Source organism: Clinocottus analis, unplaced genomic scaffold (assembly GCF_023055335.1).
Source record: "Clinocottus analis isolate CAN_PGR_092001 unplaced genomic scaffold, fCliAna1.0.p SCAF_35, whole genome shotgun sequence".
NCBI lineage: Eukaryota > Metazoa > Chordata > Actinopteri > Perciformes > Cottidae > Clinocottus > Clinocottus analis.
This window is the reverse complement of record NW_027176098.1, coordinates 686958-699457: the sequence shown is the minus strand read 5'-3', so window position 1 is coordinate 699457 and position 12500 is coordinate 686958. Positions and strand designations below refer to the sequence as shown.

Genomic DNA, 12500 nt, shown 5'->3' with positions numbered 1-12500 from the left:
CTCCAAAAAAACATGTTAGGTATCAAATTAAACATAAAAATCAGGGCTACAAAAATATATAATTTCCATGTTCAACCTCTAAACACAACTCAAACAATAAATAGGATTAAAGGTTAAAGGTTAGAGTTAGGGTTTAAAGGGCTACATGAATGATTGGGGACTGTTAGCATTAACAACTAAACTATAAAATAGATATTGATCATAGATATTGTGCGTCCAGCAGTAAAACCAGTAAACACTGTGTCTGTGTTTCCCAGGTGGCCAGAATTCTGGAGGTGACTCCGGAGGCGCAAAGGATGATGGGAGTTAGTTCTGGGATGGAGTTGCTCACGCTGCCACACGGCCAACAGTTGAGACTGGACCTGCTGGAGAGGTGAGTGAAGATTCAGAAAGCCCGGACGCTAAGAAACACCCACGAATGTGCCGACAACCACGTCCAGTTTTGTCAATCACCGAAAAAACAAAATGGAGGCTAGCATTGTGTGAAGGCCTTTATTTGCTAACGGGTACTTGCTAAACGTTAGCATGTTGACCCAAACGACTCCGAATGACACAAATTAAAGAAAGTGGAAAGGCCTTTACACAACGGGGGCTTTATTTTGTGCTTTTGCACTTCATTTGTGCGACAATATATATATATATATATATATATATATATATATATATATATATATATATATATATATATATATATATATATATATATATATTTAACTGTTGTTTTATACTTTGTACACAGAAAAATAATATTTTTGCAGCGTTTTTCTCATCAAAAAATAAAGACGTTAGCTAATCACGGCGTTCGGAGCCACCATTTATTCAACATGTTTTAAAAAGTAGCCCGAACCGAGGCGGAAGACTTTATTACTCCTCTCAACCTGGTCAGGCCAGGTCCACCACCCCGCCACAATAAAAGCCTTATCTTTTATAGGCGAGTATTAAACAATAAAAGGAATCTAGGAGCGGTATGCGTGAGAGAGGAGGCCGTTATTTACCTGATTGCGTGATTGCGACACCGTTCAAAGGCTCTCTAACCGCCGTGCTGCAGGTTCCACACCATGGCCACCACGCTGGCCGTGGACGTGCTGGGCTGCACGGGCACGACCGAGGAGCGGGCCGGCCTGCTGCACAAGATCATCCAGATCGCGGCGGAGCTCAGGGGAACCACGGGCGACATGTTCGGCTTCGCCGCCGTCATGAGGGCGCTGGAGCTGCCGCAGGTGAGCGGCCGGCCTCGGAGTTCGCTCTGGAGATTAGTGGTTTATGATTTTATGATGTTTTGAGGTCAGTCATCTGCAGTAAAAGCTGCAGGATGACACCTCCACCCTCTGTGCACAGGAGAATCAGCGCTGCTGACCGTGATTTTACTGATTGATGCTAAGAACCTCTCACCTATTAAGAATTTATTGTTTACTCGTCTCAAAGTTTGAAGCGTTGCGTGCTTAGAAGTGAGATATCACAAGTGGATTACCTCCATAACAGGAGAGGAGGGAACGCCGTCTCTGGTTGTGCTTTTTTGTTAATTTTTATGTAAAAAATTCAGCATTCACAGTTTCTTGGTGATCCCATATTTTACAAAATTTACCTGTAAAAATATATGAAATAACCAAGAAACTGTGAATGCTGAATTTATTTATTTTTAAACTCTGAGAAAAATTAAAAAAAGTAACCCGAACCCAGACGGAAGACTTAAAAACTTCAGCATTCACGATTTCTTGGTTATCTCGTGTTTTACAGGTAATTTAATTAACTATTTCATAATAAAACGACTTTGCAGTCTAATTTGTTTGAACGATAGTGACCCGCCCTCCTAAAAACAATTACCAATACAGTGACAAAAAAAAACATTTTATAGGTAATTTACCTGTAAAACAACAAAGATAACCAAAAAACTTTGAATGCTGAATTTTTGGGGTTATTTTACTTACTACGTTTTTTTTTAAATTCTCTCAGAAAAGATTCTGCATTCACAGTTTCTTGGTTATCTCATGTTTTACAGGTATTTAGAGGTCATCATCACATCCAGTCTAACCTCTTCACAGATTACTCTCCATCAAATAACACCAAATATCCCTTTTAACATGTTTAATCGCGTTCAAATACCGCGTGTGAGCTAATTTAATTTCTGGAAGAGTTACAGGTTTTGACTGTCTGTCCTCTCAGGTGTCTCGTCTGGAGCAGACCTGGACGGCGTTACGGCAGCGACACACAGAGGGCGCCATTCTCTACGAGAAAACCCTGCGGCCGTTCATGAAGAGCCTGAACGACGGCCGAGGTACGAGCGCGTTGTCCGTCTTGTCGCGAGCGCTCTTCCGTTTATTAAATTTGCCGGCGCTGACCGTGTGTGTGCGCGTCCGGCCCTTTCAGAGAGCTGCCCGCTGTCCGGCACCACCTTCCCCCACGTCCTGCCCCTGCTGGCCCTGCTGGAGAAGAGCGCGGCGGTGGGCGAGGGGGCGGAGCCGTGGGAGGCGGCGGAGGTCGGCGTGGACGTGGTCATGTTCCACCTGGGGGCGGCGAGGACCATCGCTCAGCTGGGAGGCATCTACCGCTCCAACGCCGAGAGCAAACTACAAGGTGGGAGACCACCAGGGGGCGACTCCTCTGGTTGTATAGAAGTCTATGCTTCATGTGTTAAAGCTGCATTCTCTCTCCTGACCACCAGGGGGCGACTCCTCTGGTTGTATAGAAGTCTATGCTTCATGTGTTAAAGCTGCATTCTCTCTCCTGACCACCAGGGGGCGACTCCTCTGGTTGTATAGAAGTCTATGCTTCATGTGTTAAAGCTGCATTCTCTCTCCTGACCACCAGGGGGCGACTCCTCTGGTTGTATAGAAGTCTATGAGAAAATGACTCTCTTGATTTAATGCCTCAATACATTTTTTTAAAGGGTTCAAAATTAAAAACAAACATTTATAATAATAGTTATAATAGTTATTCTGTTCATATATATATATATATATATATATATATATATATATATATATATATATATATATATATATATATATATATAATATTTCAGTAATTGTGAATTTTTAACTGTTTTTTATTGCTTATTTATAACTTATTTTGATTTTGTTTCTTTGTACTATGTCTCTTATCTGCAGTTTACTCTCTGCTGCTGGAAATAATCTGATAAAACTAAAACACGCACATCCTGCTGTTGAACCAGGGGTTTTTGTTGTTGTTGTTGTTGTTGTTGTTGTTGTTGTTGTTGTTGTTGTTGATGTTGTTGTTGTTGTTGCTGCAGGTTTCCAGGAGCAGCCAGACGTCCTGGAGCTCTTCCTGACCGACTTCCAGATGCGTCTGCTGTGGGGGAGCCGGGGGGCCGAGGAGAGCCAGGCTCTGCGATACGCCAAGTTCGACCAGGTGCTGACGGCCCTGTCCGTCCGGCTGGAGCCGCCCGGCCGGCCGCGCCGCCCACGCCCCTCATCTTGACCTCCACTCGGTCCGTCCCGGGTCGTTTAGCTCAGAGAAAGAAAAAAACAACCCACGACACGGACAAACAGGGTGCGAAACCCATGAAGCTGCAAAACCTGAAAAAAAACTTGTTTTTTCCTGTTCATGTAAAGAAGAGGCCGAGCCTCGAGCGTGTGATTGTGTCTGGAGTCTGGAGGCGGGACCTTCCCTCCATTGTCACCTGTCCGTCACGTTCAACAACCCCTAATAACAGAATAACTTTGTGTGTGCATCATCGTGTGTTCATCAGATTTTTAATATTTAATGTAGTGAGGGATGAGGGTACTGATGCGGAGGTCAGTTCAGGACTTCAGTTTGATTTTGCTTCCTGTTTCCTTCAAAATAAAAGCTCTACTGTTATCACACTTTCACTCATGACGTCGCCACGTGACTTTGAAGTGTTTGAACTTTTACTATTGAACATATTGTATTAATGTCTAATATTTATCTGAAATAAACATGTTTACCTCACTGTCAATTGGGGGAAACTGTCACCTGATGCTTGTTTCTCGAACTTCCACTAAGAGCGACTATTTTAATATTTTTCTTCAACATTTTTTGGCATTATGAACATCAGGACAACTTTACAAACACAAAGAAAAGCTAAATATCTTCAAAAAGTGGTTGTCTAGCAGATATAAAAACTTTTTTTTCACTAATGCATTTTTTTACAAATAAAGAAAAGCATGTAAAGTTCTTCCAGTTATGTTTTTATCGTCTGGCCATTTCTTCTAAAAAATACCACATTTTTTATTTTTTTTAACTACAGGTCATTACAAATATAATGTTCTAATATAAAGTGTCTAAAGTTTATATTCTGTTAAATTATCTCTGTATGATATGTTTCTAAGCTATTACATAAAGGTTTATATTATATTTTTGGCAGGTTTATTGGATGAAACTTTCGGGGTCGGGTTTCAACTAAAACCAACTTGTCCTCAAAGGTTTTTTCAAAGATAATTTTCTCTAAAACAATTGTTTGCTGTCATGACTGAATGAATACATGAATAATTAAAAGTTATGGCCATTCTAATTTTCTAATATAAATGCCTAAAAGTGATTGTGATTATGTTATTAATAACGAATGATATGTATATTCTATGACATAAAGGTGTCTAACATTTTTTTTTTTTTGCAATTATGTTTAGTATAATTACATTAATAACAATTTGAACATTTTTCTCACATAAATAATAAATACAAAGCAATAAATGAAAACGTCATCGTGTTCCCAGTATGTTGTGTTTACGGCTTTGCTTTCTGGACCGTGGTCTTCCAACGTGTCCCGTTTACGCGTTACGCCCCGGGCCAGATGCTTTCTGGGAGATGTAGTCCCCTCTGTCGCCTTGTTACGTGTTCCGAACGGACATCCGAGAGGTGAAAAACTACAAACGGACCGGTCGCGTTGTAGGGAAAATTCTTCCGGTTTCTCTGCGGGCCAGCAGGTGAGCCGACATGTTAGCCGTGCTGTCCGTGCTGTGTTTATACCTCTGCAGTCCGGTCCGGGGCGTCTTCCAGAAGCTTTACTGCAGCTTCTCAGACAGCTGCGACTGCGACTTCAAGCCGAACATCCGAGGTGAGGCGCTAACGGTCGCGAACTGGCGCTAACGGTCACGAGCGGCTGCTTCCTGCTAGCTCGCGAGCTAAACAGGAAGTGCTCTCAGCTGTTAAACTCAGCTATTAAATCATTATTTTACGAAGCTCTAAACTATGGAGGAGCTTTATGAATGAACTATGACGTTATTTTGATGGAAGAATAACGTGAACATAAATGTTCATGTGTATATATATCATATATACTGTGTAATGTAACTTAGTAAATTTACTCAATTACTGTACTTCGAGGTACTTATACTTCATTATTTATTTTTTTCTGTTAATTTTTTCTGTACTACATCTCATAGGTGAATATAGTACTTTTTACTGTCTCAGAGGTAAATACAGTACTTTCTACTGTACTACATTAGAGGTAAATATAGTACTTTTTGCTGTCTCAGAGGTAAATATTGTACTTTTATATTGTACTGCATCTCATGTGTATATATACTACTTTTTATTGTACTATATCTGAAGTAAAAATAGTAGTTTTTACTTTCTCAGAGGTGCATATATAGTACTTTTTTTTACTGTACTACATCTCAGGTATGTATAGTACTTTTTACTGTACTAAATCTTACTTGTGTGTGTGTGTGTATATATATGTGTGTGTATATATAGTACTTTTACTGTACTATATCTCAGGTAAATAAAAAGTAGTTTTTACTTTCTTAGAGGTAAATATATATTAGTTTTTGTCTCAGAGGTAAATATTGTAATTTTAATGTACTCATCTCAGGTATGTAATGTACTTTTTACTGTCTCAGAGGTACAATTTGTACTTTTTACTGTACTCCATCTCAGAGTAGATATCTGGTAGTGCTAGTCAGTGTAACGTGTACCTGTAACACCACGTTGTCCTGACCACCAGACCTGGAGTGGGACCTCTATAAGAATGTGTACGGTCAGCACCTGGCCCAGGACATGGTGTCGGAGGAAGTGGCGCGGTTCCTTCAGAATAAAAGCCCCGACCGGCCGCTGGTGCTGTCCTTCCACGGCTCCTCGGGCACGGGGAAGACGATGGTCGGCTCCATGCTGGGAAAGCACCTGTACGGCTCGGCCATGAGCAGCCCGTATGTCCACACCTTCGTCCCCGCGCTGCACTTCCCCTCCCCCGACCGGGCAACGCAGTACCGGGTGAGTCAGAGGTCAGGGGCCAGGGGTTAAAGGTCAGGGGTTAAAGATCAGGGGTTAAAGGTCACAGGTTAGACGTTGTGAGCAAGTTTCATTCAAGCAGTTTTTAGATTAATGTAATTGTAGTACTTTTTACTGTACTGCATCTCAGAGGTACATATTGTACTTGTACAGTAAGCTACAGCTTAGTGGTACTAGTTGTACTTGTTGCTGTACCACCTCTCAGAGGCACATGTTGCACTGTGTGTACTACCTCTCTTAAGTACTTTTTAATGTACTGTATGTACCACCTCTCAGAGTTACTTGTTGTACTGTGTGTATCACAGCTCAGACGTACTTGTTGTACTGTGTATGCCACCTCTCAGAGTTACTTGTTGTACTGTGTGTGCCACCTCTCTTAAGTACTTTTTAATATACTGTATGTACCACCCCTCAGAGTTACTTGTTGTACTGTGTGTGTTACCTCTCACAGGTACATGTTGTACTGTGTGTGTTACCTCTCAGAGGCACATGTTGTACTGTGTGTACTACCTCTCTTCAGTACTTTGTAACGTACCGCGTGTCCTCAGGAGCAGCTGCGGCTCTGGGTTCAGGGCAACCTGACGGCGTGCGCTCGCTCCGTCTTCCTGTTCGAGGAGATGGAGAAGATGCCGCCGGGCGTCATCGACGTGCTGGAGCCCTTCCTGGGGCCGTCGCACGTCGTGTTCCGCACCAACTACCGCAAGGCCATCTACGTCTTCATCGGGTACACACACACACACACACACACACACACACACACACACACACACACATACGATGGTCCAACAGTAAGTTAGCTTTGTTGTGTAAACGGCGTGCAGCTGAAAGAATCTGAACTCTGAGCTCGTTACGCCATCATTCTACAAATTACGTGTACTGAACTGTGACACACACACACACACACACACACACACACACACACACACACACACACATGCCGATAAGGTTTAGAACAAATAACAAGCTGTTACATAGAATATCTGTTATCTTAGCTCCCAGTCTGACCACTAACACACACACACACACACACACACAGTCTGTTAATAAAGTGACGTGTGTGTGTAAATAATAATAATAATAATAATAATCTATTTGTTTGGTCAGAGGACGAAACAACATTTAAAATACCAGAAAACCCTTTTTCACGACTCTGGGAAGTGAAACACAGAATTAGATTAAGTTAGTTAAATTAACTTACCGTTACTCTACTTAACTAACCATAGCTCTTCTTGACTAACCCTTACTCTCCAAAATAAATGTAACTATCCTCAACTAACCCTAACTCTCCCCTTAACTAACCCTAACTCTTAACTAACTATAACTACCCTTAACTAATCCTAACTCTCCCCTTAACTAACCATAGCTACCCTTAACTAACTCTAACTCTCCTTAGGTATCTCTAACTCTCCTTAACTAACCATAGCTCTACCCTTAACTAACCATAACTACCCTTAACTACCTCCCTGCAGCACCACAGGCGAGGAGGTGATCGACAGGAAGGTTCTGGAGAGCCGGCAGGCCGGACGCGACCGAGAGGAGATGAAGCCGTCTGAGTTCCAGGACGCCATCGCACACGCCGCCTACAACGGGTCACTGAGTGAGTCCTGCAGCTCCTCCACCTCCTCTTCCTCCTTCACCTCCTCCACCAGCGTGGTAACAATCCTTCTCTCCTCCTCTCCCAGGCGGGTTCTTCCGGTCCTCCGTCATCCATCAGCATCTGATCTCCTCCTTCGTTCCCTTCCTGCCGCTCAGCCGGCGTCACGTGGAGCGCTGCGTCCGGCGGCAGCTCTGCCAGCGCGGCAGCTGCGACCGCGGCGACGTGGTGGAGGCCGTGAGCGCCGACATGGACTACGCCCCCGTCCAGGGACACTACTTCTCCACCACCGGCTGCAAGGCCGTGCCCGCCAAAATAAACCTCTTCCTGTGAGGGAGGAAGAGAACTTCTTACCTTTTTTTTTTTTTAAAGACTGAAAGGCGCGGACGCTCGCCATCTACGCTCAGGGGGATCGAACTCCGTCACTGCAGAGGTTCCCTGAACGCATCGTCACAGAGTCTGAACCAGGAAGTCATGTGACGCCCCTTTTTTTTATTTCATGAACTCTGGAGTCGGTACGTTCATGTTTCAGTTTATTTATTCAGTATTTATGGAAGTTTCCTCCTCACTGGTCCCACTGGTCCTCTCCCAGTTCCCCCACAGCTGGAGGGCGAGAGAGAGTTCAACTAAAAAAGGGATTGAAACGTGTTTTTAAATGCGTTTTGTTGATTTCTTTTTAAAATACGTCTGAATGTTTCAATTTGTGGACGGGGAAAAAATCAAATATTTTGTGTATTTGTAATATTTGTACTCCTCAGAAGGTGTTTGAGTGTTTATGGGGCATGAAAAGTGTCAAATAAAATACCCCATCAGAGGAATTTGAAGTATTTCCACCTGAGATTTAGAGAATTAGAGAAATATCCGATCATCGGTGGTGCTGAATATAATTTAACGAAAAACACAATTTATATGATATCTGGAAAATGCACATCCTGAAATAATAATCATCTCGTCATTCATCAGCACATGTATTAAAACATAACCGTCTGTGAGCATTTATGTTGGATATATCTTTTATTTTTAAAAGGTGGAAGAAGTCTGCAGCAGAAGATGAATTTCACGTGAAAGTATTTTTTCTTGCACATGAAGTGTTCGGCCACCAGGGGGCGGCGACGCCTTCATGGAGACAATGTGAGGACGGGGTGAGGAAGAGTTCACCTGCAGCTCACTGCATCTTCTCTTTCAGTATGTTGTGTCTTGAATGTACATTGTGTTGTAAAGGTTGTGTTGTGTGAACACACGCACAGTGCACTTTAATGCCGTGGAGGATCAACTGGTCAGCGAACGCCACACAAACACTCTTTGATTCTGAAATCTTGCCACGAGTTTGAATTGTTTACTCGCGGGTGATTTGTTGATTTGTCGTGTGCAGCGGCAGCAAAACAAAACAAATGCGATGAAAATGTTTGTTTAAGTTTACATGAACGACACGAGGAAACAACTGAACCACAAGGTGTCTCTGGAGCCAAAATAAAAACATTTTAATCAACAAAAGTGTCCATTAAATTCACCTTTTTCCATTGATTAAACATTCTCTCTCCTGACCACCAGGGGGCGACTCCTCTGGTTGTATAGAAGTCCGTTCATGTGTTAAAGCTGCATTCTCTCTCCTGACCACCAGGGGGCGACTCCTCTGGTTGTATTGAAGTCTATGCTTCATGTGTTGAAGCTGCATTCTCTCTCCGTCTCCATGTACGCCACGTCTCTCTGCCAATCCTGCCGTGATGACTTCATTACACACACACACACACACACTCAGGCGTGTGAGGAAGAAGAGGGTTCAAAGGTCAGCTTAGAGGCCTCTTCACCCCAGCTGCTTGTATCGCCATCTCCGTCCTAGACAATGAGAGAGACACACACACACACACACGTAATATGCCGAGTTGCCAACCCCCCCCCCCCCCACACACACACACACACACACACTCCTCTCTTGACCTCTGAGCTTGTTTTCACACGCTCCCAGCAGAACAGCTGGACCGGCAGCTCCAGAAGCCGTCCACTTTACTTCTCTTGCTTCCTTTCCTCTTCCCTTTTCTCGTCCTCTACACCCCCCGCCCCCCCTCCTCCTCCGTCGTCCCTTTTTCCTCCCCTCTGCTCCCTCGTCACAAATCGGGTGTAAAAAGCCACTTTCACCTCCTACTCTACTTCCTCACCCCTTTTCTCCCCTGCATCGTGTGTGTGTGTGTGTGTGTGTGGGGGGGAGTAACAATGGACTGCCCCCCCCCCCCCCCCTCCACATCTGTGAGTGCCCCTCTGCCTCCTCATTCTTCTCCTTAACCGCTCCATTATTAGGCCTCTTTCACTTGTAAATGTAGCCAGCGATACTTCTGATGGGTCTTTTATGCAGGCGGCCGGGGTCAGGAGGGGGAGGGAGGGGGGGAAGGGGGGAGGGGCTTGAGCTTCTCGCGGGCCGGAGTGTGAGAGGACAATCGTCACAAAGAGTTAAATCCTTTTTTGTGTGTGCAGTCATTTGGGACGCTTTGGGGCATTCCTGCAGGACGGGGGGAGGAGGGGGGATGACCATCAGGAGGAAAGCTCTACGAGCAGCAGTCGTGTGAGAGAGTGAGAGAGTGAGAGAGTGAGAGTGTACTAGTGTGAGAGTGTACGAGTGTGAGAGTGTACTAGTGTGAGAGTGTGAAAGTGTACTAGTGTGAAAGTGTACGAGTGTGAGAGTGTACGAGTGTGAGAGTGTACTAGTGTGAGAGAGTGTACTAGTGTGAAAGTGTACTAGTGTGAAAGTGTACGAGTGTGAGAGTGTACGAGTGTGAGAGTGTACGAGTGTGAGAGTGTACGAGTGTGAGAGTGTACGAGTGTGAGAGAGTGTACTAGTGTGAGAGTGTGAAAGTGTACTAGTGTGAAAGTGTACGAGTGTGAGAGTGTACGAGTGTGAGAGTGTACTAGTGTGAGAGAGTGTACTAGTGTGAGAGTGTGAAAGTGTACTAGTGTGAAAGTGTACGAGTGTGAGAGTGTACGAGTGTGAGAGTGTACGAGTGTGAGAGTGTACGAGTGTGAGAGTGTACGAGTGTGAGAGAGTGTACTAGTGTGAGAGTGTGAAAGTGTACTAGTGTGAAAGTGTACGAGTGTGAAAGTGTACGAGTGTGAGAGTGTACGAGTGTGAGAGTGTACGAGTGTGAGAGTGTGAAAGTGTACTAGTGTGAAAGTGTACGAGTGTGAAAGTGTACGAGTGTGAGAGTGTACGAGTGTGAGAGTGTACTAGTGTGAGAGTGTGAGAGTGTACGAGTGTGAGAGTGTGAAAGTGTACTAGTGTGAAAGTGTACTAGTGTGAGAGTGTACGAGTGTGAGAGTGTACTAGTGTGAGAGTGTACTAGTGTGAGAGTGTACTAGTGTGAGAGTGTACGAGTGTGAGAGTGTACTAGTGTGAGAGTGTACGAGTGTGAGAGTGTACTAGTGTGAGAGTGTACTAGTGTGAGAGTGTACTAGTGTGAGAGTGTACGAGTGTGAGAGTGTACTAGTGTGAGAGTGTACGAGTGTGAGAGTGTACGAGTGTGAGAGTGTGAGACGTCCTTTAGCGGCGCTCAACATGCTGACGAGCTTCAGAGTTCAGTTGAACTGGAGAAGTGAGCGAGTTCTGGTCCTTAAACTCGAGACTGACGTGAACAATCCAGCGTTAAATATCACGTCTCATGACATGAGGCTGCTCTGCAGCAGCAGGTGTTTGCTGTCACATCTCAGAGCCAATCGGCTCTCTGATGAGGCGTTTCCCATCATGCACCGGGCCGAGCGGTCGGCGGGGAGCTGCTGCCGTCGCCCTCGCTCTCGTGAGATTATCGTTGACCGCGTCCACGACTCGGAAACAAGCGAGCTTATAGTTGAGGGAGGGTGGGCGTCGCCAAATGTGGAAGGAGGCGGGGCTGTGTGTCTGTGTGTGTGTGTGTGTGTGTGTGTGTGTGTGTTTTATTAGTTAATTTCTTTTTTCAGCCTCTCCTTTGAATTCATGTCCAGTTTTTCACTGAGAACTGATTTTTTTATGGTTAATATCTTGAAAATCAATACGAATTGAAGAGCAAGCCACAGTGTGCGTTTTGTGTGTGTTTCGTGTGCGTTTTTGTGCGTTCTGCACGTGTCAGTTCCGCACAACGTGCCGGGTTGACGTCTTTATTCGCGCTGCAAAATCAACCTTCATCCGTCACTGTTTGATAATATGATGTAATATTCACATTCTTTGTGAAAGTATTCTCAAGAAAAAAACACAAAAAAACACTTTTTTTTACAACAACGTGTGAATCAGGTGCATAAAGGTGAATAAATTAATAACTTAAATATGTTAAAACTTAAATTTTATGAAGCCCTGTAGTCGTGAATCCAGCGGAACCCCTTGTGGTGTCACGGCCTGACCTCTCACACACACACACACACACACACACACACACACACACACACACACACACACAGAGGGGTGGTCTCAGTAGCAGTCGAGTCTCCAAGACAACAGGTGGACAAAGGGGACGCAGCAGGGGGAATGTGAGGCGAGGAGGTGTGTGTGTGTGTGTGTGTGTGTGTGTGTGTGTGTGTGTGTGTGTGTGTGTGTGTGTGTGTGTGTGTGTGACCTTGGCCTCTGTGCTGTGGTCAGATGGGGTGCGAAGGCCACCGGCCGTAAAGGAGGAAGACGAGGAGGATGAAGGCTCTCTTCAAATTTGATTAATGACTAAACACACACACACACACACACACA

The 12500-nt window shown here is 44.5% G+C and overlaps 2 protein-coding genes across 2 annotated transcripts in view; both read left to right on the top strand.

Moving 5' to 3' along the window:
• The window catches only part of sh2d3cb (SH2 domain containing 3Cb), a 61559-nt gene extending 57033 nt beyond the window's left edge, over positions 1 to 4526 (top strand). Inside the window, exons 8-12 of the mRNA XM_068596201.1 lie at positions 258 to 373; positions 1049 to 1220; positions 2164 to 2275; positions 2368 to 2574; positions 3251 to 4526. Coding sequence (XP_068452302.1) covers positions 258 to 373; positions 1049 to 1220; positions 2164 to 2275; positions 2368 to 2574; positions 3251 to 3438 — 795 coding nt within the window. The 3' untranslated portion in view covers positions 3439 to 4526. The remainder of the gene's footprint in view (positions 1 to 257; positions 374 to 1048; positions 1221 to 2163; positions 2276 to 2367; positions 2575 to 3250) is intronic.
• Positions 4527 to 4844: 318 nt separating this feature from the next.
• Positions 4845 to 9264, top strand: tor2a (torsin family 2, member A). The gene is made up of 5 exons (XM_068596276.1): positions 4845 to 5035; positions 5927 to 6192; positions 6759 to 6934; positions 7680 to 7807; positions 7893 to 9264. The coding sequence occupies exons 1-5, from the start codon at positions 4915 to 4917 to the stop codon at positions 8135 to 8137; spliced, it is 936 nt and encodes a 311-aa protein (XP_068452377.1). The 5' UTR covers positions 4845 to 4914; the 3' UTR covers positions 8138 to 9264.
• Positions 9265 to 12500: the final 3236 nt, after the last annotated feature.

Coding starts and splice junctions, on each gene's coding strand:
- tor2a (XM_068596276.1), top strand. CDS start 4,915: ATGTTAGCCGTGCTGTCCGTGCTGTGTTTATACCTCTGCAGTCCGGTC. Junction 6,193..6,758: donor ACCGGGCAACGCAGTACCGG/GTGAGTCAGAGG, acceptor GCGTGTCCTCAG/GAGCAGCTGCGGCTCTGGGT. Junction 6,935..7,679: donor GCCATCTACGTCTTCATCGG/GTACACACACAC, acceptor ACCTCCCTGCAG/CACCACAGGCGAGGAGGTGA.